This window comes from Amyelois transitella, chromosome 19 (genome assembly GCF_032362555.1).
Source record: "Amyelois transitella isolate CPQ chromosome 19, ilAmyTran1.1, whole genome shotgun sequence".
In the NCBI taxonomy this organism is placed as follows: Eukaryota; Metazoa; Arthropoda; class Insecta; order Lepidoptera; family Pyralidae; genus Amyelois; species Amyelois transitella.
In genome coordinates, this window is record NC_083522.1 from 6,925,823 (window position 1) to 6,953,369 (window position 27,547).

Sequence of the window (27,547 nt, forward strand, 5' to 3'; positions counted from 1 at the left end):
TATACATGTACTTCAATCAATAGACTTGGGTAAAAATAATCGCGTTCACAAAATGGTAAAATCAAAAAGCTTTCTTTGCGTGAAATAGAACTAAAAATATGATGGACGGTCTATTTCGCTGCCGTGAGAATTTCGGTACCCATATAAGTTAATAATAAATAAGTTATTTTTTTACTTAAAATTTTATTTATTATAATAATTATGCTAAATTTCGTTGAAATTAATTTTGGTGAATTGGAGTAAATTTAATAATCTTAACCTTCGTATTACCAAAAAAGATGTTTGTAAAGGCAGTAAAACTTTTATAAACATTAAGACCATATTTTTATTATTAGTATTTACTCTGGCCATGGGTAAACTTATTTATAAAGTTCTGAATTCACTATTTTTTTAAATTGATTTAAGGTCAATATAAAATTTTATGTTTGAAATTTACTTAAAAATATAACAATAAAAAATATAAATTAAGATCTAGAATGGTACAATTAAGAAACGGTTACCTAATTTAATATATGGGGTTTTGTTTGTTTAAAATTATGAAATGGTGAATGAAACAATCATACAGTTTTCGCATCGGAGACAGTTGGCAACAGTGCGGAGCAATAAAATAGTAAAGCTCTACCTATTTAGTTTGTGGCAACAAAATAAAATGGCGTGACGGCCGATAGCGTAATGGTGGGTTTTGTTTGAGGGCGCGATTTTGGTATTAATAAGTGGGGTGGTAATGTACATCCAAGAATTTGATATGTGTTTGTTCTTTTCCTAAAATCGAAACTAGTTAAAGTTCACCGACAGTGATATACAGTGTGCTGAAAAAAATAGAGTTGCAGTGTTGATACTATGGCAAAGCTATGGAATCGCTTGACGAATCGAATTGTCGCTCAATGAGCGATAGTTTTTCTTTATATGAACGTTATTTGAGAAGTTTCAATGTGGTAGATAATTTGAACGAAGAAGTAAATCCTAGAGAGCCAACCTCAACTAATTGTGATTACGAAAGCTCCAACAGTGGAAGCAATATTGACTTGTCAGACGCTCCTTCTACTGTTACTGACAAAAACAAACTCTGTGACAGACCTGAACATCCATTAATAAATTCAACAACGTGTCATAGTTTAGGTTTAAATAAGAGTTATTTGCAAAGTGATTTGTGTCTCAAAGCTGAATCGAGTTCGTCCCTAGCGGTGTCGCTGCTCGATAACTCCTCTGCTACTGCTGATAACTGCCTTCTGAACGAGAAATCCGATCCGGTAGATGTGCCAGTGTCATCTGACGATTCAAAACCTGAGATTTTTAAACAACCCATGTTCATAACCTCTACTATGGAGAATAGTAACAACGCCGTCGACAGTGTGCCTATGTTCCGTGACGTGAGGAGTGCAGAGAATGTGTTTAAATTACCAATTAGTGAGCTATCCTTCAATGGCACTATAAAACATGTGAAAAAGTTAAAGCCTATTGTGGATCCCATCACAGCATTGACTTCGAATAATGGATTAGTGAACATGGATGATAAATCTACTGACTATCAGGCATATTTGGCCAGAGTAGAAGATATTGAGCCTGTTAGTGAAACAGGGTGCAATGTTGTGTCATCAGATGATCATAGCAGCAGTGATATGAGGGCTGAGATTGAGAAAACAAATGAAAGCACAGGTGACTCACAGTATGAAGAATGTAAGAAAGAAGTCCAAAGAGAAGAGGGTAGCAACACTAAGTGGAACTCAGAACAGAGTCATTCATCATTGGAGGAATCTTTTGACAGTGGAGTGCGGTCCCCAGACTTGTTTTCTGATGAAGATGAGGAAGTGTCACACCCACAACCTGAAGCCGAACCTTTTTGGAATTTCCTAAAAGACTTTGAAGTTTATGAGAAAAAGAAAGTAAAGAAGATTGAGGTTAGTATCTACCATGTCATGGTTAACTTCTGTAGGCTTTAAAACTATTCCAAGTCTTTTCATAACATGTAAAGTGTAATTTAGTAAACCCCAAACTTTTGCCACATCCTTTTAATGCAATTAGATATTACATTATTGATACTAACTCAACTTAAAATTAAGAACAAATTGCGAAAGTTGTTTATCTATAATAAACCTTTTTTTACAGCAAACTCTTCAAGGTGTGTTACCCCCTCCTTCCATCACTACTCTGAAGATTGACGTGACGGAAATGCTCAAGAAATACTACTGTTTTCTGCCGGCATTTAGTGAAGATGTTAAAGTTGATGCTTCCAAAGTCAACTCGGCAACTCCAACAAAACGAGTTTCTTTTGTTCAGATTCCAACTGAAACTGAGTCAACACTAGACAGTGATAAGATGACAATAAGAATGAAAAGTACAGATAGTGTAAAATCCGCATCGGACTTAGATACTAGTGCAAGTGACAAAAGTGTCAATATTAAGATGGGTAGTGAAATAGAAGCATTGGACACGGCCTGGCCTGAAATATTGAAATGCAGATATTATGATGTTTAGTAAGTATTGTAATGTTTTATTATGCAATTTACTAATGAGATGTTATGTTAACTAGGTCATTACCTAAGTAATTATTAAGGAAATGATGCTATCAATGATTCACCTGGTGACAATTTCACTAATCACCAAAATTTATCTTAGTACTGATATAAGAATATTTGCATAAGAACAATGAACCACTAGATGGCAACAAGGATCAGATTATTCTAGACTGCATCCTTAAATACATCACAGCTCCCAAGTATTAATAAATATAGAAATATGTTTGGTTCAAATATAATAATTGTGATTTAAATAAATTAATTCAAATATAATAATTATACATACATACATATATGGTCATGTCTATAACCCTTGCGGGGCAGGCAGAGCCAACAGTCTTGAAAAGACTGAATGGCCACATTCAGTTATTTGGCTTAATTATAGAATTGAGATTCAAATAGTGACAGGTTGCTAGCCCATCACCTAAAAATGAATAACAAGTTTGTAAGCCTATCCCTTAGTCGCCTTTTACGACATCCATGGGAAAGAGATTAAGTGGTCCTATTCTTTTTTGCATTGGTGGGAACCACACAGCAGAATAATAATTATAATATAAAAATTACCCCCAATGGAAGGGTTAATGTACTGTGATAATAATAGTAGCTTGCAGCCAAGGCTCGCCTGCATGAAAAGTGCCCTAATAGGCTATTTGACAAAGTTCTAAAAACTATCTTAGGCTATTTATTTGTTTATAAGGAGCCCTACAAAAATACTTTTCTGCCTTTATTAAAGCTATTTTATTAAAAAATCGAAAAAGAAAATGCAATATTCAAATATGCCGCCAAAACGCGACTTTTAGCAATATGGCGGCCATGGCATGCAGTGACGTAAATTTCGTGTAAATATCATACAAAGCTTGTTGGTGTTTCGAAAAGTTTTGATTTTCTCTTGTTTTATTTAACTTGTGCCACGTCATATGTGTGAAAATTATTAAAATGAGTTCCTATAAATGTTGTGCAGTGCCTAAATGCACAAATACAACAATAAAATCTCCTACGAAATCGTTTTTTTCTATGCCGATGGATTTGAATATTCGCAAGAAGTGGTATCAGATCATGATCTAAGATCAGTGGTTACCAAGATATACTTACATTGATGTTTTCACATTCCTCAGTTCGGCAGCATAGAAATCTGGATTGTCTTTGAAGAAGACGCCAACCATTATTGGGTCCACTTTTGCCAAAAGTGGACCTACCAAAAGTCTTTTGGTAGGTTTCGACTGTCAGCTTTCGCGAAATTGGTTTCCATTATTAAATACCTATGTTATCTGAGTAATCCTGAGCGATCAAACACTTATAAAATCTTGAAAAATAATAGCGAACACTAAGGAACAGTACGATCCACAGTCTGTTTATGGATAATTGACGTCATAATAGAAATAGCCAATCACGTTCGTTTTTAGTCACGTGACAACTGCATAGAACAGCCTAATTTTCTGAGACGGATTTTGTTAAAATAATGCAATATTTTTATCTCGCGTTATTACAAATCGCTCCAAAACAATAATATTAAGACTGATGACATAAAAGAAATGTATATTTTTATTACAGTCAAATAGCCTATTCCTCCTTCCTCCAAACTGTATGCAAAATTTTTGATGGAGATTGTTCAGTGTTCATTCAGTACCAGGAGTACATAAAATAAAGTAGTAGAATTCTAGATTATAATACAATTTTCTGTCAAGGGTTATTTTTAATAATTTTTTATTACAGTTACAATGTGACAACCTACTCTGAGAAGTTTGAATTGCTCGCCCGTCGGTACAGTGAGAGGTTTGTTGGGGCTGAGACAGACACAAGCGTTTGCATTTACTCCGGAGGCCTGCAGTCTCCAAGCAGTGCATGCAAAAGGAAGGCTCTAAGATTAAAGTGAGTTAGATGTGTATTCATAGTTATTCCTCTACTTATGTCATTGCTGTTATCTGACTTTGTTCTTATTAGAATCAAAGTGTGCCTCTTGTTATTGTATCATTTGAACAGTTAAGTGGGATAGGCTAATAAACTTGGGATTCTTCTTTTGAGCAATGGGCTGTCACTGTCACTTGAATTTAATTGTCGCTGAAGTCTTAAGTATAAATTTTATGAGAAACCTTGACTTTCCGAATTTAATCTTAACATATGATATTTGTCCAGGATGGCGCAGGCGAAGTCTCCAGGTCGCCGGCTGTCCCACCTGGCGCGCCGTCGGCAAGCGTTCTGCACTGCCGCCACCATCGAAAGGCAGGCCTCAACCAAGATGGTGCTCATTGATAAGAAGTAAGTATCTTTATATTAAGTCTTGTCTTGTTGTATTTTCTTTAGTATTTCCTCATTCCATTATGCCAAAGGAAACTTCATGCCAATAATCAGCTACAACCAGATGTATTAATGGAGAGTAATTTGTTTATTTTTGCTAAATGCATTTTTAGCTTTTAGTTTTAAAGGGTTTTCTCTGTATTAGACATACTAAAGGCATTTTGATTCTATACTACCACTTTATTATGACTACGTTAACTTACATCTATATTTCTTATAATTTCTTCACATTCTTTTATAATTTCGCACCAATCTAACAGAATGTTTTCAAGTTTCTTCCCACACAGAAAGCTGATCAACACTTCAGAAAGAAAAAGCCCACGGCTCAGACGCACCCCCGGGAAGAAGACTCCAGGGAAAAAGACGCCCGCCAAAACACCCAAGACACGCAGTGGAGGCTCTAGTAAAAAGAAAGCTATGCGACGCTTACTGATGGACCAGGACACATTAACTAGGTCACAACCAACACGGGAAACCCTAAAAAGGGCCTTATTTATAAGCCCAGAGAATAGAAAGTCAGTCCCAGTTGCAAGTTCATCAGTGCCTCTTCAAGCAATGAGGTCGAAGCGCGCATTATTTGGTTCACCAGAGTTGGCTCAGACAAAGAGCTCAGATGGCTCATCGAGTGATCAGTTTTTGAAGCGAAAGCGCGACGCTTTAGATGATGTACCGGAGACCAGTAGAAGCAAAATTGCCAAAAGTCTGTCTTTTGGCGGCGATAATATTGGCAATTCGTCGCATATGACCATAAACCGTCGCGCCTCGGAAATGTTCATGTCGAAAAATACCACCCAGTTGAACGAGAATCATAAGAAGGTAATTGTTATTTTTTTTTGGGTACAATTTAAGGGCTCACCAAAATAGCTTTTGTTTTCCAAATTTTAGTACCCAGTAAAATAAATTAACTCCATATAAATTAAAATCAATCTATACTTAGTTTCCCAAAGTAAAACGTATTAAGCTTCAAAAGAAGTATACACACGTCAGAATAATCGTACGTTGTGTACAAATATTCTTTTTGATATGCTCACCAAATATTGTTTCACTAAAACAGTAACATTGATACCAAAATGTACAGTTCAAATTTGCTTTATTGTAATCAAATTATGTAACCAAAATCCAAAATATATTATGGTCAAGCTAAGATTACAATTGTTTCCCTGTATTACTCACAGATCATAATTAGGTACATTTTTTATCCCGCAACCCGCCCCGCTGCCACCGGACAGTCGACTCTGTAGAGGCGTAAAGGATAGTCGTGTGGATATTTTTGCGGCGCAGCGATCGCACTTCCTTTGAGTTAAGATGTCCGATGAAGCTTTGGCGGGACCAAGTAATGTTGAAGCACCTCTACTTAATTCTGAATCCGATTCTGACCACGAAATTATTCAAACACAATCGAAAAGAAGACGCAAACAAGGAAGATCTTGGGTATTCGTCAAAAAATTTTCAAACGTTCAAGATGCCGAAAATTTTATTAAAAACGAAAGCCTGTGGTCTTTTCAAAAAGTAATTATGTAACTGCATAAAAATATATAATTAAATGCATAATGCATTAATTATGTAACTTGTGTTTGGTGTAATCAATATTATATTTGGTATGAAAAAAATATTTGCGGTTGACTGTAATTTTTTCCCTCAGCATAGATAACTAAAATGAAAGTAATAAAATAAAATATTGGTAACATCTCCTTAGCGATAATTTACAAAATTTGGACTCAAATTGACTTTAAAGGTGTGGATTTATTTTTATAGAATGTAATAAAAAGCAAAATAGCTTTATTTCTAGAATATTTTGTGATACACAATTTGGTGAGCATTTATCCGTTATGGCAGGCACTTCGAATTTATTGGAAGTAATATAGGTGCATTTCTGGTAGGCGTTTAAACACAAGCCTTTTTTTTTATTCTTTGTTTTCTTATGAGAAACGTGCATTAAAAGATAGAGTAAAATAGATTTATTTTCAAAATTTGGATACAAGGTATCACTCTTTAAGAAAATAAACATACCTTCAGTAGCGTCCCAGTACATTTTTGATCTTATAATGTATGTTAGGAAAAATACCTCTTTTTTTCAAAAAGTTAGTGCCACAACTGATAGAAATTTACGTAATAAACATAAATTAGTCATGCCGTTTTATAGGCTTAGCAAAGTCAGTAAATCATTTATGGGGAACTGTATACGATTTTATAATAGGTTGCCGGAGTCTGTTCTTGATATGCCCAACCGAAAATTCAAAGAGTATGTAAAGAAAGTACTTTGTGGGAAGGCTTATTATAGGACTGATGATTACCTCAATGATAAAAACATCTGGCTCGAGCTTGGCACAGGAACCTCGTAATTAATTGTAGTTTAATTTGAACTTAAATCAAAATTTCAGTACACTCTGTACATAAATCTTTTTAAAATTGGCAATCCATAATATATATATATATATATATATATATATATATTTTTCTTTTTTCAATATTAAATCTCATAAATATATAAATCTCCCGTGAACAATGTATTCTCCCGTCCACATTCTATTCTAAGTATAATTTAATATTGTGAAGTTGACGTTGTTGATGAAAATGCTGCAGTGCAGTTTGTTACCGCTTCTTCTGCACTGACGCCTTGGAAGCGGCAGTAAACTTAGTTTTTAAGTAATTTATTTGACGTCAACCAAGTTGTTAAACCATACGACAATTATTAAGCGATATAATAATATCCTATAATAATGAATAAAAATTTTGAATTTGAATTTGAATTTGACTTATTGACGATACTGATAATAGGTACCTATAAGTTAATATTTTTTTAACTACTTATTTTCTTGAATAATATTCAACAAAATAAGTAGTTCAAAAAGGCTTTGTGATATTTACGAACTCGAAGTCACTGGTTGCGTAAGTCAGGTTTTTACGAAGTAACTTCTGTCTGACCTTCGCGTTGTAGTATTATAGCCTAGATAAAATACATATATTTTGTTGAGACCACTGCCTGTTACTTTAAACTCTGTTCCATATAAACAACAATCTCAAAATTTTACAGAAACTACTATGGGCGGTGACGGAAGCCCTACGCGCCCACGGCTGGAGCATGTCTTCGCCAGGGTTCCGGGAGAAGGCGTCCGCGCTCGCTCGCCTCACTAAGAAGCTGCTTACGCTGCCTCCCCACGCCGCTAGGCTGGCCTCACCACACCTTTCCACGTCGGAGACTATGCTCAAGTATGTATTTACCTTTGAAGACAGTTATAACTCTACATGATAACTATACTTGAACATTCTGGGCACCACATGGGGTACTTTTATCCAGGAGAAAAGGATTTTATTGGATTTGCAATATGCTACAGTACAACTGAAGTTATAAGACATAAACGGTTTTCGGGTTTAAAATGGACAGAAATTTCAAAATTTCATGATAAAGGTCAGACAATTCTTTGACAATTTTTTTAATTAAAAATGAGAATATATTGAATTTCAATGACAGTAATATATGTATTTGTATATCCATAAATTGACATTGTGTTTAGCAGATCATTTTCATCCTGTCAATTTATTTATATGTCAATTTATTTTCCCAGACTCGCGCGCCGATACGTGTTCGCGATAATCCAAGAACGCTCCGTCGACGATTGCTTTAAAGAGGAGCAAACGAAACTCAGCAACGAAACCAACACCAAAGTGACCGGCTACATCTCGGCCACTGCTTACCAACAAATGAAAGCACGACAGGCCGCCAGCACTTCACAGATCAAAGAGAACTACAACACTGTAGCTGTAAAACCAGAACAGCCAAGAAGCAACTCGAAAAATATCCTACAAGACAAATTAGTAAATATCGACTCGGACTCAAATTCTAATAATAGTGATATGAGCATGATCGATAAAGCTAATCTAGGCATATTCAAATCTAATTCGATGCCTTCCTTTGAGGAAGCCGCAAAGATGAGGGCGCGGAGACAGATTAGTTTTGACAATGTGGAGTTTCCAAAGAGGTGATGTGTGTGAATTCTCTACCAATGACTTGTCTGTTGGTGAAAAACGTGTAAATAAGTAATATTTATTATTGAATTATTATTTCCGAATTTTTACTTATGCAACTTTTTGATTTAGTCTGAATTCTATTGTTAGTTATTTCCTTTTAGTTCCTTGACTAGTTTTTAGTCATAACAACTGACAATTAATTACACTGTGTTTTTTTTTTAGTGAATGTGACTTTTGGTAGCTAAGTTTAGAATAATTTTAGAGTTTTTATTTTGCTTTTAGTCGCAATACTAGTACCGAGATGTAAGTGGAATTTAGTGTATGATATCGTCAATATTATAATTAACTCATTGCGCTCTTCCGCTTTGTTTTGTCTTATAGTTTTATTTCGTTACTGTTATGCTGAGTTGACATGAGTTTAGTAGTTTTTAACTTGGTATTGTTTAGAAGTGGCGGTTCTATCATTGCAATTTCCGCCGTCGACGAGGATAATAAATAACCTTTGATCAATTTTAGACTAGATTCACAAATGAGAACAAAATTAAACAAAAATGTCCTCACTTTTAATCATTCAAAAGTGGTCTACAGTATAGCATACAATCCTTCACAATGAGCAGAGTTGTACATTAAAAGATTGTGAACTTTATTGTAATATTTTAAGATCCATTTGCAAAAAGATGGAGTAATTTAAACCTTTTGGGCTACTTTTTCACTGGGATTGTGGGTCTTATTGTTTATGATGTCTTTTATTATGACCTTTTATTTTTATAATATAGATCTACATTGACGTAACTCTGACCTTTCTCATTGAGATCTTTATTTAGTTATATCATTTTGTTACTTTATAAGATGGCGTTTTTTAAACGGCTTTAACTCTTATGTTCACCTAACTGAGGGGTTAGTGCGAGTTTTACTCGATCTAACGCGTCTGATCCTTGTTTTATTTCAAGATACTAAAATAAGAGTGTTCGTTGCATCTAAGGTCTATACTAAAATTGAAAATGATATTATACATTCATATGTTTTCTGCACGATCGTACACCTCGCGACTTTTTTCAGCGCCATCTGTTATGAAAATTTTGCACTACATTCATATATTGATGAGCCACTAAAATCGCGAAATATGGCATAAATGACAAATCAACGTACGCTCACGTTTTACTAAACGAATGCCATTTAAAGCATAACTAATTTCTTAGCAACTAGTAGCCAGCATTTTGGTAATTTGTACTTATATTATCAAATTGACATAGGAATGTGCAGTGCATACGATGTTCCGAATATATCTTGTATTTTGTGGTATGTGACAAGTATGCCTTGCGATGTGTTGCTATTGCTGAGCTTTGATCTCGGGTGTTATATAAGGATAAGTAATAAATTATTTGGTCTTTATATAACTTTGTTTTATTAAAATTCGACCTTGCCTATCATCTTGCTTTATTAAACAAATACTCATATTTTTGGCTAAATAATGTAGTAAGCAGCTAAAGTAAGTCCCGTCGCCGAACCGAGGAGCGAGATATTTTTCCTATTCCTTCGATTTAAATTAGATAATAGTGGGGTATAGTGACGATTACATATTTGATCACGCCTCATTCCCCACATAGGGGTTGGCAGAGTCTACATTGTTTCACTTGCCACGAATCTTACATTCCTACAGGACGAGAAAGTTTAATTCTTAAAATGTTGAGTTTTGCCATCAACCACATTCATCTCTGATATCGGTGAGTAGAATAAAAAAAATATTTAAAAAAAAATAATCACAGAAATTTAATACTTCTTATAAACATGTTAATGTAATTTTATGTATATAATGCTATTATTATAATATTCATAGAAGTTATAAAAATCTTGATTATCGAATGTATGCCTTGCAAGCGGCCTTATTGAATCGCCCGGCGAGCGTGCGGTCTGGAAGCGCGGGCAGGTTGCTAGTGCGGCCGGTCTCGCTCGGCAGCACTAGGGGCTGCTTGTACTTCACATGGTACATAGGGAACGACAAGTAGGTCCTGGAAATAAATTTATTTTAGAAATATCCAACTGCCTAGGAAACAAGACAGTGCCAATAAAAAATCAACAGAGATATGTCGAGTTATTCTACTTGCCATGATAATCACTGCATACTTCTTAAAAGTTATGCTGAAGGGGCTGATCATAATAATCAGGGAGTGTGGAGAGTTAGGACAATTTCTTGAAGTGTACACGAAATTGTCATGACAGTCTTTTACACGTATGATTAAGTCTAGAGGTTGACTGAGTTGAGGAGAAAGGCTCACCTTAAGAAAAAAAAATTAAGAATTCATAATACTTACACAGTCATTTCTTCCGGACACTGGAAGCTGTACTGCGGTTCTTTGAAATACACCAAAGGATGATGGGCTTTAGGATAGCCTCTATAGTAATCTCTATGTCGTTGACAAGCCTGTAAATAGCAACACATTTATCAATTTATACTCTATAAAATATCTTGTTTCCTTGTTTTCTTTCTTTTGAATCTTACTTCATAAAATGTTTCGATTTCATCTTGCCTTCCATTATCTACAAATAAAATATTCTCCAGACAACTCATCACTTTTTAATTTATTACAAATGATATCGATATAATCTCTTGTAGATTTTGGATTTTGTATTTAGCGCCACATGTTCCGATCCACAATTTCTATTATAGCATAGACAAACGCTAATGTCATTGCGGTCATTGCTTACTTCAACAAAGCCTTTGATGTTAACACAGAGCACTGCCCTGTCTCCGGCGGCCGGCGTGACAAGGGTACCTAACGTGTCTGTGACTTTTGTTGGTTTTCAATAAATATAATATAACCACATTATACAGTAGGATTATTTTGAATGCAAACCGATGCTCTTTCGGTGAGGGAAAACATCATGAGGAAATTTGCACATTCAACTGCAACTGGATGTGAAACTATGGTCCATTACGGGTTAGGTTTCCCTGCTGTAATAATCAGACACACCCAATCCAGGATCCACGGTCAAGGGCTTATTAAAGGGTCCTCTCCAGAGTGGTGAGGATGCAAGCGGGACTATAGCCAGGAAGAAGAAGAATGAACAATGGGAGCGAAGAAATTAATGATAAGATCTATACTTACTCCATCAATCTTTCTTTAATAAAATGTTGTACTTATTTTGAAGGAGAAAAAGTTGAGCAAGTGAAAGAGTTTGTATATCTAGAATCAAATTTTACATCAGATGGGAAGTGTGATTGTGATATTGAAAGGAGAGTGGAGAATCAGAAAATGTCCAAAAAGGCTCGCCTGGCTGTGCATAGGGCGTGTTGGTCCCAACATTAATGTATGTGAGTGAAAGTTGGATGTTGCAAAGGAAGCACGATAGCAGAATAAATGCGATGGAAATGAGAGCGTTAAGGAGTATGATCGGTGTGAAATTGAGTGACCGGATAAAGAACAGGGAATGTTGGAATATGAAAGGAGATGTAGTAACAGGAAAAGAAAAGGGTATGTTAAGATGGTTTGGTCATGTGGAGAGGAGAGATGAAAATATCTTGATCAAATTAACGACGTCCTGGCAAAGGGTTAGACCAAGAGTATCCGAAACCGCCGAGCTTGCATGAAGAGAGTTATGAATGTAGATGAAGCGAAGGAAGTATGCAGAGATCGTGGCAAGTGGAAAGAGGTAGTCTCTGCCTACCCCTCCGAAAAATAACGTGATTTTATGTATGTACGTACTTATTTTAACATGGTTTTAATTTATAAAAATCTTTAATATTCGCATTCGCAATCGCGGATGTGAGCTTTCGAAAATCCGCATCTGCATTTAATCCTCGGATGCGAAAAAATCGACACCCGCAACAACCATGTTTCATGGACGAATTTGATTAAAATGAACCCAGATATCATGAAAGCACTGGGACTAGATGTGTTAAGAAGTGTCGACTGTTTTATGCTTATACGTATAAATTCATACCTCATAAAATGTTTCTATATCTTTTTGACGCAAAATATCAACAAATATAATATTTTTAACCATAATAATTCGTTGTATGCCGTGATATTGGCAAATTCATTAAAAAATCAAATCAATACTCAATCTCAAAACAACCATAATAAACTGTTTGACTTTTTTCAAACACAGCGACAGCTTAATTTTTTTTTTATGATATCCTACGACCAAACTTTTCAACATGGCTCTTTGATTATCAATCGAAAACATGGCCTTATACTTTTTCATGTGTTCAACATGTTGTTGTTCTTTATTAGTTGTTAGTTATTTCTATGGATCAATTATATCCAGAAATCACGGAACTAAAACCTTCAATAATCCTCGACGCAGCCTCCAAGCGGTGCAATAGTACCTACAATGTATTGTGACAGTGTAAAATGTAACGTTTGACCTTGTAGTTATATGGGAGGTACCCTTTTCCATGAACAAAGAAAGAATAAGAAGATTGATAAGATTGATATTTAAGACAAAAAGAACAAGTGAAAACCTCGAACCTTCCAAGAATTTATACAAGAACTCATATTTTTTTTAAAAAGCTGTATTAGTTAGAACTCTTCGACCAAATAACAGTAAAAAAAAATGGTTGTCAATGGCAATGGTGACCAAATGACAGATGACATCATTTTGATTTGACAATTTTGACGTAACACAAGTGGTGCTTTGCTTCAAAGAAAGACGTCAAAACAAGAATCCCAGAATTTGTTTTACTATTTTTTTATTTGAACGACTTTATTACTATTTAGTGTTTCATAACGTTTAAAATTGAACCTGCGTTACTTGAGGTAGTTAAATCACATGCATGTGACAGTAAATTAGTTAAAATAAATCTCTCGTTATTTTTGGTGTACTATTTTTGTCCGCTCTACATTCGGTACATTGAAATAATTTTGACATCCAGGAAAAGAGTTCTTCCTGCTGCTCATGGTGCGTATTTTGAGGTCATAGCTTTGGCAACTTTTAATTTTTAAGTACTTTTCATGCGGCGAGTTTGGTAAAACTGATTTCACATTGTACACTGAGGTGCTCGCGTGGGAGTGCTGTTCATTAACATATTTTTTGCTCGAAACTCGCTTTCGTCTACGCTTAATGTATCTCTGTATGTTGCTTTTAAATATGAATTAATATCTATCTAAAATTTCTCTACTGTTATGAAATTAATTATGTTTTTATACAAATGGAGCACTGTCATACTTACATATGTATATCACATCCTTATTCATTACGGGGTAGACAAAGCTAACAATCTTGAAAGGAATGTAACCATATTTGGCTGAATAAATGTTTTTCATTAATAATGGAACCGAGTTTCAAATAGAGGCAGGTAGCCTTTTGGCTAAAAGAAAATGCTGAAATATATCTAATGAAGGTATGGATTTACTAATAGTCAAAAGACACTTTGGGTTCGTCTCTAGAGAGGTTAAGGTGCAGTAGAAATTAATAACTGGCAGGAAACATAACTGAAATTGATTAATATTTACTTATTCTTCATGCACTATTTTTTTTATTACTTGTTTAGTTTTGTAAAACCATAAAATAAGTTCCATTTTTAATGCAGCCAGTATCTTATCAAACTTTGTTTATCAGCTTCTTACTCAGTATTTACTTGGTGTTATCTGTATCTACCTGATATTTACTGTTAATTTGATTTTGTTTAATTATCTGTAAATGGGTAATCTGGCTTAGCTTTGAAATTATTATAAACTTTCAAAATTATGTGTCATAGACTTTGAATTAAATCCATGCAGTCAGTTTATAAATTGAACTTAGAGTGATGATAATCCAAAAGGATCAGATTTAGACAAAAAGCTGGTTGTAGAAACTTTACCAAACACAGTTGGTGAAGCTTTTATTTTTTTACTAGAGTATAACTGTGGAATATGAAATATTTGACCTGTTCCTGTTCCTGACCTGATCCCCATGGCAATATTGGAAAATTCTCTTTTTGTACACCCCAAGATTGGTTAAGGAACTTACATGCCAAATTTCAAATCAAAATAAAGTTACAGACAGACATATTTCCTGCTGTTAAGTCTGTATGTGGACATGTTAGTCAATCAGTATCATCTTTTACTGAAATATAAATAAAAAATTAAGAACAAGTTGTCTTAAAAAAATTTTGGGATTAAAAGCCAACAGGAGTATTGGCGACTAAGGGATATTCTTATAAATTTGGGATTCTTCTTTGAGGCGGTGGGATAACAATCCGTCACAATTTCAATCTCAATTCTACCATTAAGCCAAACAGCTGAATGTGGCGAATCAGTCTTTTCAAGACTTTCTATCCTGGAAGGGATATAGACAAAAATATATATATGAATGTATGAGAATTGGCTGTCATTTCAGTTATGTGTCAAACTTTAATATTGATGTTCTGCTAACCTAAGAATGAACTTTTTAAATGCCAAACCAAAATTGCTGTAACAACAATTTCCTTCCTGTAACGACAATGGCGATTGTCACCAGTAAATCATGTTATGAATAAAAGACTCTTTCAACAATCAGTGAGTCACTGCCCAATATAATCAAATCCATGGTCCATTGAACGATAGCCGGCATATAGTACATGCCTCAGTTTATTGAGTACCTATTTACCAGTATTGATAAGGCCTCGATTTGTCTGATGATGATAAAAATTGAAGCAAATCAATTTTGAACCCTATTCCCAACCTACATGAATTATTCCCAGTCACACTTTTTATTTTGGGTTATTTGATTAGTATTATCAAGAACCTTTATTTATATATATAATGCAGAAAACTCAAATAGAACGAAAGGTGTGACCATACTATATATGCTGCTGTGGGGTAGGGCATTGGTTCTGCATTACAATTAAATACAAAAATTCGCAGCAGCTGCCAGAGTACGGGCCGCATTCCTAAACTACTCATTAAATCCGCCAAGCTATTAACTACACCACTTCCACTTTGACAATAGTAAAATTAGATGCAAGCTAACAATTTCTTTAGATTTATGTATTGTGGCTCAGTCTTTGGCTTTCCACAGTACGATCGTGCTCTAACCGCTTAGCTATTTTTTTTTCATAGTTATTCAAAAAGATACCTAATTATTTCAGTCACAACATTACACATTAATTTTCTGTAAAGTTGTTTGTAATGGCCACTTAATATAGTCAATAATCTTGGGACTTTTTCTAAATGATCTTGACCTCTCGATTTGTGTTGGGTACCTATTATTCCTTTTTAACCGACTTAAAAAGAAGTCCTCAATTCGACTGTATTTTTTATAGTAAACATGTATCCTTTGATAACGAAATTATACAGTTATGAAAATGAGACCATTACATAATCTTGTTTTTCGAATCCTTTTGGTATAACTTACGACTGCAAACACGCTCATTAGCGTCAATGAAGCCTCGGCCTTACCCTTTGTTTGATAACAACAAAACAACAATATTGAGTTGTCATGGATACTATTTCGATCTGTATGTTTGTGGCTGCAGAGTATTCAATTTCGACCCGATTACACATACTTTGTAGTGATCTCATGTTACGTAGGTTCTGATTGTTCTTTGTTTACCAATTCTTTTTTGGCTGTATGCCGAACTGTTACTTGTTTAAACGTGAGTGAATTAATGCAAAAGATGTAGTTTTATCATAATGTATTTCCTTTTGCATTGTCGGTTGTCGCCTTCAAGTTGTTTTGCACGTTGTTTAAGTTTGAATCCACTGGTACCTGTTAGCATTCCGCTATTTATATAAGAATTTCGTACATGCAACTTGGGTCAGAAACATGAAATGAAAAACACGTATACGTGAATTTTGTCTGGGGACTCCCTCATACTTTTCTGATCTATTGATTAAATTTGTTAACTCTATTTAAGTTTTAAATTTGGTCACAATTATTTTATATACAGGGATTTGATTCGTGGGCAATCGTTAAAAAGTCTACGAAGTTTCGTACAGATTCACCTTTCTTATTACAATTTAATTACTTTACAGTATAAACTTCTGATAGAAAGTAAGAAGAAGATATGTGTCAATATAACAAGTTACATGTTCATTGTTTGAGTCGCGTGGTCGTGATTATCGTGATCCGTTCCGATTCTTGTAGTCATCACTCGTTCTGTTGGCTGGTTTCTCATAAGAAATCATTAGTAGATGAACTCATTACCTGTTTTCAGTGATAACGAGGCAATTAGAGAGTAACGTTACAGAAATTGTAGCATAGTTAATGTCATCATATATACATTGGTTTGAATGCAAACTTACGCAAGTAAATGTGGAGATCTATTTCTCATTACAGGGTAACTTTTGCTCCACATCTTAACCATACTTGGATCGTGGTCATGGGCGGAACAAGGGGAGCCCTTGTTCCAGATAGGAGAGGACGTAACTAAGACAAATGCCATGTCGTTGATGTTTGATAGAAACTGAACCAATTTATTTGCGAACAGTTTAGGAAACGTTACGTTGCATTCGTGAAAAGAAAATTCAGAGTGCTACAACTTTGAATACAAATATAAAGCTTTTAAATACACATACATATTATCACATCTACATCCCTTAGGGGGAAGTCCCCTAGTGGCGGACACCTAAGGTTATTTAAAAATAAAACATAAAATATTTAAGGAATGTTTATAAAATTATGAGTTATATTAGATAACAAAGTTAGAAATGAAATTAATTTAACAAAAATGCAACCGCTGCTAAAAAATAATTAATACTATCAAACAAACTTTGGTAACAAAAAACATAATTTTAAAAAGTGGCACCTAGTACCGGACAAATATTAGTGCACGCAACTGACACCAGTTTCGTCACAGTTATAAATTCTTGAGGGTGTGAATGTTGTACTGTTTCATCAGCTTTTCAAGGTTGTCGTAGAAGAGATCCACTCGTGGTTTGTTAAATCCTACGGGGCGCATCATGCTTGTCGATTCCGGTGTTCTCAAAGAAAAGTCAGAATGCCTTTTCATGAAGTCGCAATTTTTTATTGCGACTTTTATTTTTTATTTATCAGCACTGCCTTTTTCTTTATTAAATCGATGAGGAATCTTCATGACTTCAGCTAAGTCGTATGCTAATTTTGGAAACTTCTTTTTCATGAGCGGCATGCATCTATTCGATAAATCTTTAATGTGGCCCACCAAGACTTCTTCATACTCTGCTGACAAGGTGTTAGTGAACCTACCTAACTTTGGTTTCATTGTTACTTCTTCTCGATTTAGGGCCTTTATTTAATCATGTATAGTGCTTTTAGGAATATTGTATCGCATTGCAGCTTGTCTTACACTCAGTTCTTTTGACATAACCTTATCAATAGCAGTTTGTAAGCTCTGTGGATCCCAGGATCCTTTCTTTTTCTTCTCTTCCATTTTAACTATCTTCTCTCTTCTATACTCTAAAACAAAATTAAATAATTAGAATAAAATACGTAATTTCTTACAAGAAATATCAATGTTTACTGTCCGGCACTAAGGGACGACTTAGTGTCCGGTGCCAAGGGACACACATTTTCGTTCATTAGATGGTACCTACTAAAATTGTTTAAAAGATGTAATAATATTCTACCATTTTACGGATAACAATCGAGTACTGATTTTATCTTTGAATACCACTCAAATGTAAATGCATAAATATACTAGAATTACTTACATTGATATTTAGGTGACGCCGTGATTTCGAGCCTAAAACAGCAAATGGTTACTCCTGCCGCGGCCGTGTGCGTCGCTGGCGAGGCACGGCGCGTGATCTTGTACCTGTATGCCCCAGCACCCCTTTCACTTGTATTTTGAATCGAACTGATTTATACTCGCTTAAATAGTACGAGTGTCCGGCGCTAGGTGCCGTCCGGCGATACGGGACTTCCCCCTATGGAGTAGGCAGAGCCAACAGTCTTGAAAACATTGAATAGCCACATTCAGCGGATTAATGAATGTGGATGGATATTGGAACAGTCGTACAATATCGAAAAGAGTAGAATGCATTAGAGGAGGCTTATGTCTTGCAGTGGGAAGAAATAGGCTGCAAAAGAAGAAGATGCGAAATTTCTTTTATTTCAAAATGTTGTTGGTATACAGTTATCAAGCAAGGCGTGCCCCGTGTCATGGTAATGTCGGTGGGAATGGGCGACGTGCTGCGCGAGCGACTGCCGGCGCTATGGCGGCGCATCGAGGACGCGCACTACACGTATCTCGAGACAGACGACAGCCCGGACAAACTGCAGCGGAAGCAGAAGTTGGAAGGTGAGTTCCATGGCAATCTGGTTGAGTTGATGATCATCTTGTCTGTAATTTATACATACAAACATACATATGGTCACGTCTATACCTATCCCTAGCGGGGTACACAGAGCCAACAGTCTTGAAAAGACTGAATGGCCACGTTCAGCTGTTTGGCTTTAAGATAATTGAGATTCAAATAGTGACAGGTTGCTAGCCCATCGCCTAAAAGAAGTTTATAAGCCTACCCCTTAGTCGCCTTTTACGTCATCCATGGGATAAAGATGGAGTGGTCCTATTCTTTTTTCTATTGGTGCCGGGAACCACACGGCACTGAAATTTATGGTCGTTTCAATATCGGCGCACAAAACGGCTGTCCTTTTTTGTGTGCGGATATTGGTTATCATCATTCACCATCCTCCTGACATTAGTTCCGTTTGTAGCCTAACTCTTCTCACGTATGCCGAAATTGATGTGGCTCTTTTGATAAAATCAATCACGATCGTTAACAAACTTGGTTTCTCCTCAGACGACTACTTTTATATTTATCTTTTCTTGCATTTCAGATTACATAATCGAGTATTTATCTCTGGTGCCACATGAATGCAAGTTCGGCTTGGCGGAGACGGGCAAAGTATTTCAAAGGACGATCAATGAATTACCTGAATTCAGTGCGTACCGCGCGGGCCTCGGCTGGGCAGCCCTGGCGCGGTACGCGGGCAATCTCTTGGCGCAGCCCTGGCGGAAGGAGTATAAAGTTATTAGGGTGAGTTTCTCTTGTATTTTGTGTTAGTTTAGTGTGTATTCCAATGACACAATGTTGGCGCAGCACTGGCGGAAGGAGTTATTATGAACTAGGGTTTAGTGCGTATCAATCTATCGGTCATTTGAGATAGTTAAGAGTATAGTGTGGGATTCGACTAGATGAGATAGAAGATAAATAAAGCCATACCTACATCTGAACGTCGCCTTTCAGTCTTTTCAAGATTGTTGGCTCTGCCGACCCCGCAAGGAATATAGACGTATACTTTCACTATCTACTCGTAGCATCAACCACTAAATATCTCTTGAAGAATTTTTTATAGAAGTACTTTTTGTGATATTAATATTATATTTTAGCTATACTGCGGCTATTACAAACACGAGGTGGAAGCGAACATGGTCGGCGCGGAGACCTTACTGCACTGCATGGGCTACAAGTCCATCGGGTCCGGTCGGATGGCCCTGGACGCGCCCATCTGCCCGGACATGGTCGCAGCGGTCTCCAGGGACGCTCTTATTGCGCAGTGCGAGTGTCAGGTTCGTAGTGTTTTTTTTTGTAGTTCTCCATTATTTTCCGTGGAATTGGAATTTGTCGAATAATTCCTTTGTGGGATGATTTCAATACGCGGCTTAATAAAAGAACCATAATATAAGTGGTTTACGCGATTCTTATAATTAAGTATTTAAAACTACTTCCTACTCTGCTCTACGAGGCGATGAAAGAACTGTTAAACAATGCATTTAAATTAACTCCTCCCATTGTATCAACATTGTTTGTATATAAAAAAGTTGAAATAAAAAAACAAATGTACCTACTTAATAATAAAAAAATATTGTAACAGATAATGTCCCACGTGTGGGAGTCGGTGTGGGGCAGCGGGTCGCGCGTGTCGTGGGGCGACGTGTGCCGCGAGCGCGCCGCGCGCGCCGGCAGCGCCGCCAGCGCCGCGCACGCGCTGCGCGCCGCCAGGGAGTTCAACGGGGTGGGGTACCACGATGGTGAGTTTGTGGATGTTTTCTTGGTAAGACAGTCCTCAACATATAATGTCTCACGTGTGACTAGCGCCGCACACAACCTGCGCGCCGCGAGGGAGTTCAACGGGGTGGGGTACCACGATGGTGAGTTTGTGGATGTTTTCTTGGTAAGACAGTCCTCAACATATAATGTCTCACGTGTGACTAGCGCCGCACACAACCTGCGCACCGCGAGGGAGCTCAACGGGGTGGGGAATTACGATGGTGTGTTTGAAAGTATGTTTTTGTTCAATTATGCCGGATTTACATTACGAAATAAGTGGCTTGAAATAAGTTTAATAAAACTAATTTGACCAGGCTTTCCGTCTTTAGCCGGATTCTTGGTTCAAATCTTGGTTTGAGGTCGAGAAATGCGTATGACAATCGTTTTGAAACTGATGCTGATACCCGGTTTAAGCTAAAAGAGAAACATTGGAAAACGAACTTTGATAACCAAAACTTGAACTTTAATACTTTAATTAATGGAGATTCTGTCTAAGAAAACCCAAAGATGATAGAAAGACTTTTCTCGATTAAGTAGATAGAGTGATGAACAGATATCTTAATTATAATCAATGCAGGGGATATTGATGCTCCGTTATTCTAGGGCGGTGATTTCTGATTATGACAAGTAATTACAGTTCTGGTAATAAACTAACAACATTACTTTACAATAAAGTTAAAATTTGAAAGTGTAATTTGTATTTTTTTTATTTCAGGTTCAGAAATATACTCCAACGTGCCAGTAACAGTGACAGAGCCTGTCCGAAGCAGATACCACCAACCGTGCAATCACATGTGCCCCGAAGACATGCCACTCGAAGAGCCCATAAACCCGATGATTCACCCATCCTACATGGTCCCCAACCCTAACATCATCCCACAAATCCCCCCACAAATTGTCTACCCCCACATGCATCCAGACGTCCCCGTAACAGTCACAAATCCAGTCCCGATAGTTCCATACGGTGTACCATATTACTATCCTGTCCAAACTCCTTACATGATCCCCACGCCGGTTTATCCACCAATAAAACACGCGACGAACGTCCCTATAAACGGTTATCCTCCTATGCCTCAATACAGATACCCTTCAGTTCCAACGGGACAGTTAATAGAACTTGATTCCCCGTACGATCATGGCGGTAAAGACGATAGGAGAAAAAGAAGCCAAGCAGACAGCTCGAGGCGAAATAGCACATCGAAATCTAATTTCAGCGATGTAACGTTACCAAGTTTACCCCGGTCTGACACTCAACCGGCGTTGAGTAAAGCTAAAGAAGACGGTATGGGAACATACGAGAGTTGGGATTACGTATTTAGGAATTTGTCTAGTAAAGAGCAGGACGGCGATAGAAGTAGGTACTCTCCGTCTCTCGATAGAGATTCAAGGACGTTAGACAGGTTAGATAGAGAAGAGAGGAGGGCAAAGTATCAGCCAACTACATTGGATCTAGAAGATGGGTTGCAAGCTTTAAATCTCGATAGAACTTACGATGACGACGCGTATCGGACGGCGAAAGTGAACGAGAATTTGATGAGGTTGAAGCAGGAACAGGAGTTGAAACGAGCGAAGCAATTAGCTAAGAAGCAAGCTGATGAAAGACGGACGAGAAAATTAGAACCGATTGGTAATCCTAAGACAGATGCCTTGATAACGCCCAAAGTGGCCCCGGATAAGGTTAAGTTGTTGACGAAAAAGGATATAAAGGATAGGAAGGATGTTATAAAACAGCAGAGCGCTATGAACGGGGCGGTGGTGAACGCGGCCGAGGTGAAGAAGGTGAAGAAACCGACGAAACTAGTGGCTGTGGAGGTAGACAAGAGGCCTGTAGAAAATGGTGTGCATAGTGTACCACACAGTTCCAAGAGCATAGCTGGTAAGTTGTATTCTTAATAGTAATGACTACATAGTTTTTATAGTAATGACTACCGATTCATATTACATATAGTCGCGTTTATATCCCTTGGGGGCAGACAGCCAAAATTCTTGAAAGCCCCCTTTCAGCTGTATGGCTTCATGATGGAATTGAGATTCAAATAGTGACAGGTCGTTAGCCCATTCCCTACGAGAGGGATCCTAAGTTTGTAAGCCATTCCCTTGTGTGACAGTGGCTTAGTCTGAAACCGTTCCAAGGGAAACTAACTCATATTGTGTCATGGTTATACAAAAAGTTGTCTAAATTTGCAGGTTTCCTCACCATGTAAGAGTATATTATGATATTAAATATTCTTATTAATTTTCCCCAGCATCAAGTTCCACCCAACCGAATTATGACTTGAAAGCGCAACTTGTGGTATCATTGGACGAACCAGACCACGTGGGGCGTTCCCCGCCGAGGAGTTTACAAAATGGCCACCGCGACCGGCCAATCAGCAGGACGTCCAGCCACCAAGAGAAAGAGAGGCCGGATACAGGGGACAGTGAGGCAAAAAGAGACAGGTAAAGTTGCATGTTTTATACTTGATTGTTCATTTCAGAGTTTGAAACTTCTAAATCATATAAATTTACTGAATATTCTAAATTCTACATCACTAATATTATTTAATTTTGGATTAAAATTATGGAACGGATATTCGAGAAAGGTGGACGAAGGAAAGACGAGTTATCTGAATCTTAAAAAACAGTGAACGAATTATACTTAACTATCGTTAAAACCGTTTATAATGAATCGTAGAATTCATTGCGACCGAATTGAAACATTAAACTGACTGAAACTGTAGTTTCAGTCTTTGAAAACCAACATTACGTTTCTACCAATAGATTCATAAAACTCGCACGCCGACGGATTCGGTCTTACAAGCAAGTTCTAAACAATCATTCATGGGAAATGGCGTATGCGTTATAGTTTTTTTTACAAACATTTTACAGATGGGAATGCGGCACATGTACATACTTGAACCGTGGCAACCTAGCCGCTTGTGAAATGTGTGGCAAATCGAAGAAAGGTCCAGAAATTCAGCCTCTAACGTCCGGCGGTCGGGAGTGCCCCGCGTGCACTCTCGTCAACAAACGGGACGCGAAGACCTGCGACGCCTGCGGTACGGGACTAGAACACTGTCCGACGTATATTTAGAACCTTTGAACGTGATGACTACTTTGAAATTGTACCTTGTGACTGCGCCTTTTGCGGTGATACCCGTCGTAAGCTTTGGTGATAAGACCTAGAAGCAATTTTAAAAAATTAATGTGAACGAAATGCCTTTCGAGGCGTCTAAAAATCTGATTTAAAGGGGTTAGCACCGCTTTAAACAGCAAGTGTGTAGAAATTTAAAACGATGGTCAGAAATTCAACGTCTGAAGCGCCTCGTGTGTACTGACGTCAATAATTAGAACCTTTCTACCTTGAATTGTATCTTAACATTGCCCCTTCTTTGGTGATCTAGAAGCAGTTTTAAAAATAGTGGAAAAGGAGTGCTTGGAATATGGTGGTAGTAGCTCCCGTAATTAAAACCTCGTGTCTCAGTGGCAAGATTTAAAAACCAATAAAAATATATACATGTAAAGGGAATCGTAAGATGGCCTTAGGTTAAAAAGGCTAAAAACGCAAGGTTTAAACCTTGCGTTTCCTTCACTTATCACTGCGACACCAAGTTAAATTTTGGATTAACATCTATTATTGCAAGCGATTTTTAAAAATTTCCTTTTAAGGCGGTGGTAGCTCTAAATAGAACCTTATGTATTGGTGATAAAATCAAAAAGCAATTTTTTAAAATGCCTATTTTTAAACGGTAAGTGACTGTGCCATGGACATTTGGATATGTGTATCATTGTGTAATTTTTTTTTTAATTTTTAACGTTTTTTTTAGTTTAAAATTATGATTGGCGTTGTTTTGAAATCCTTTGGCAGATAAAATTTAGAAACATAAGTCCTGACCTCAGAAATTTTATTTTAATGAAATATTGCATTTTGAAGATTAAGAAGCAGAGTCTGTATAATTTGTATTTCATAGACGTTTTTATTCGACAAACGTCCCTTTTTCAATTATATAAATGGCATGGTCAAATTTCTTATGATCGAATAGAGAATATAAATTGTTGCCAAGATTTTTTAGAAATATTTATTTTTTATTTAATGAGATGACTTATTTCCGTGTAATTGTACAGATTTGTGTGGCGTGCTTGATATCTATAGAGAGTTGGGAGTTTCGCTATATCTATTGTTAATAATTAAACAAGTAATTAAAAACAGATACAATTAAAAATTGTTTAATAAATTAGCTATTGAAACAAAAGCATTTTATTCAGAGAATATTGTAGATTATTATTAATGTAGATAAATTAATATAGATTGTATGAAACGGTTATGAATCGCACAATTTTACGTTGTATAGGTCATGTTGTGTTTGGTTTGCAATGTTAAATAAATATTCGTTCAAAATATTTTTATTTTCTTTCTGTCTAGACTGTTAACAAATCATGGTTTAAAATATCCTGGATCACTCGTGAAATAATTTATTTTACTTGTAATAATTGCATTTGTTAAAATTTAGGTATATTAGAGAATTTGTTAGAGCATTTTGTTTTTTTTAACTGATACGCGCAGTCCACTTTGACGTTGCTAACCATGATGAAAAATCGAATATTGTGAAAAAAGCATCATCTTTCTTTTCTTTTTTCTGTCACAGTGCTCTATACGTAAGTTTAACTTATGCGTACTAGTATTTACATGTATGACGGATCAACTTATATTTTGAGACTTGTGCATTATTTTTTGTCAAAAAGTTTATTTTCCATTATTCGAATTTTGAATTATAGATTTTATTCACATAGGTTGTTATTGAACTTTCTTAAGAAATCATCAGTGATAGGATATTGAAAATAACTTATTGTCATGTATATGGATAAAAATTGTTTAAAACATATTTATTATCCTGCGATGATTTGAAATATATTTGAGAATCGAGGCATATGGGCGAAATGTGATTCACATTCATTTTTTAAATATATTAAAAATAGTTGAAAATAGTTGATTGATAAAAACCGTAACATAGATGATGATTCTTTATGAGTTTCTAGAATTATTTTATTTATCATTAATCTTTTTTTTTTAAATTTTGTTTAAATGACTCGAGGGATCTCAGCCCTTTTGTGGTTCAGCTCTTTTAATGTGAAAGCCGTAGGTAGTGTAGAAGCCAACAGATTAGGAAAAACACTACAATTTTCACTCTTTATTTGATGTTTTTAGTAACTCTTTGGTAACCTTAAACTAATTTAATAACCGTGTTTCGGCATCCTATGCCATTATTTGCTTTTTGTAGATTAATCCTATTGTTTCATTAATATAGTGTTAAATTATTTATGTTTAAATGATTATAGCTTCGCAAGACAGGGTATCAAAGTCGCGTTTAATATAAAAAGAAATTATTAGTTCGATTATGTTCGGACGAAGTTGTGAATATTTCGATTTTAAGGCCCCATTGACATAGACACGCCCTATGTCCTAGCTATATGCATCTGTGGAACTATATGCGTTATAGTAAGGGCTAGTTTTCAAAAAGCCATACATAATGCCATTTATCTGATAGATAAATCACAACCCGGCCAAAATAAAATAGTTTACTAGCGAAAAAGCATTTATTAACCCTATTTTTGTTATTGGCGGTATTTCAATTTATCTTTCGAATATCGTTTATCTGCCTATAAAAAAGATAGTTTTGATGACATGGAATAAACGTCTAAAATCAAAGGGGCCTATATGTTAAAATTTGTAATAATAGTGTTCGTTTATTCGCCTTCTAAAATGCTTTAATGTTAGTTGAGACATAGATAACGCTTTTATTTTGTTTTTCATTTAAAATTTAATTATATCGATCTGTGTATATAATTGTTAGAAATTGTAAATAGTAGATATATTAAATTATTTATTTAGAACGCAATAATTTATTTATGTTGGCGATAATTCACGATTTAATGATAGTAATATTAAATATATGGAATATACATATAACATCATTGATGGTGCATTTGTTGAAGTTACTGTGTTTTATCACAGTTTATTTGGATATGCACAGTATAATATTAAACTTAAATAGAGATTAAATTAGTTGTCATAAATAGTTAAAGCACTGAGGACGTGTATTTTTCTATAATACAGAAACATAGGTTTTCTCATTATATTTGTATTATTACTGCTTCAAATTGAGTTGCCTTAGGCTTTGGTCACAACGGGCACAGATCTTACTGAATAATAATTTATAATCGAGTTTTTCCTGCTTCATATAACAACGAGTTACGAGAGTGGAATATATTGAGAAAAAAATTCAATTATATAGTCAGAAAGATATTTTTATAGGTATTATTCCCATCTGAGTTTATTTTAACAACCCTTATGTAGTAGTTTCCTGCTTATAAGCTCCCGGTGTGACCAATCATGAGTTGGGGAAGAGTATTATTGTACCAGTCAAATAAAATGTACGATTATGACGATACATTAGAGATTGTGAACTGCATTAAAATAAATAATATTGTTTTTTTTTCAGACCTTGTTTTACTTTACATCCTGTCACCGTAATAAAGCTATGTTTTATATTTAGATTACTAAGCATAGATGAGTAACTTCAATAAATATCTATAATATGCATCACGGATATCTTCCTAAACTTTCCTATCAACACAAACCGGTCAAGGTTCCTCAGAGATCATGTTTATAAACACAAGTTCACTTCTGTAATCTCATTCTCAGATGTACGTCTGCGTAAATAAATAATAGTGTTGTGAAATTAAACGAAGATTAATTACCTTGTTTAAATTTTGAACTTATCAACCAAATATTTTTAATTATAGTATGGTATTTGGAACATTTTGTTATTGTATTGGAAACTATAAAAT

General features: G+C 35.8%; 3 protein-coding genes across 5 annotated transcripts; 2 read left to right on the plus strand and 1 right to left on the minus strand.

Moving 5' to 3' along the window:
• The first annotated feature begins 594 nt into the window (after nt 1-594).
• On the plus strand, nt 595-10,162 carry LOC106132664 (uncharacterized). 2 transcript variants are annotated; one of them, XM_013332136.2, is made up of 7 exons: nt 595-1,898; nt 2,107-2,474; nt 4,230-4,385; nt 4,650-4,772; nt 5,099-5,627; nt 7,846-8,021; nt 8,378-10,162. In XM_013332136.2, exons 1-7 carry the CDS (start codon nt 852-854, stop codon nt 8,793-8,795), a joined length of 2,817 nt encoding a protein of 938 aa, XP_013187590.2. In that variant the 5' UTR covers nt 595-851; the 3' UTR covers nt 8,796-10,162. The 2 variants fall into 2 exon arrangements, with proteins under 2 accessions (XP_013187590.2, XP_013187589.2); XM_013332135.2 differs by having other exon boundaries at nt 596-1,898; nt 5,084-5,627.
• Nucleotides 10,163-10,535: 373 nt separating this feature from the next.
• LOC106132663 (uncharacterized) lies at nt 10,536-13,391 on the minus strand. 2 transcript variants are annotated; one of them, XM_013332134.2, is made up of 3 exons: nt 12,723-13,391; nt 11,093-11,202; nt 10,536-10,789 (listed from the first exon to the last, which is right to left on the minus strand). In XM_013332134.2, the coding sequence occupies exons 1-3, from the start codon at nt 12,783-12,785 to the stop codon at nt 10,636-10,638; spliced, it is 327 nt and encodes a 108-aa protein (XP_013187588.2). In that variant the 5' UTR covers nt 12,786-13,391; the 3' UTR covers nt 10,536-10,635. The 2 variants fall into 2 exon arrangements, with proteins under 2 accessions (XP_013187588.2, XP_060805458.1); XM_060949475.1 differs by lacking the exon at nt 12,723-13,391 and adding an exon at nt 11,281-11,725.
• Nucleotides 13,392-13,416: 25 nt separating this feature from the next.
• Nucleotides 13,417-24,013, plus strand: LOC106132662 (uncharacterized). Its single transcript, XM_060949473.1, has 8 exons — nt 13,417-13,682; nt 18,799-18,963; nt 19,506-19,705; nt 20,059-20,238; nt 20,544-20,700; nt 21,435-22,595; nt 22,966-23,158; nt 23,588-24,013. The coding sequence occupies exons 2-8, from the start codon at nt 18,825-18,827 to the stop codon at nt 23,790-23,792; spliced, it is 2,235 nt and encodes a 744-aa protein (XP_060805456.1). The 5' UTR covers nt 13,417-13,682; nt 18,799-18,824; the 3' UTR covers nt 23,793-24,013.
• The last annotated feature ends 3,534 nt before the right edge of the window (nt 24,014-27,547 follow it).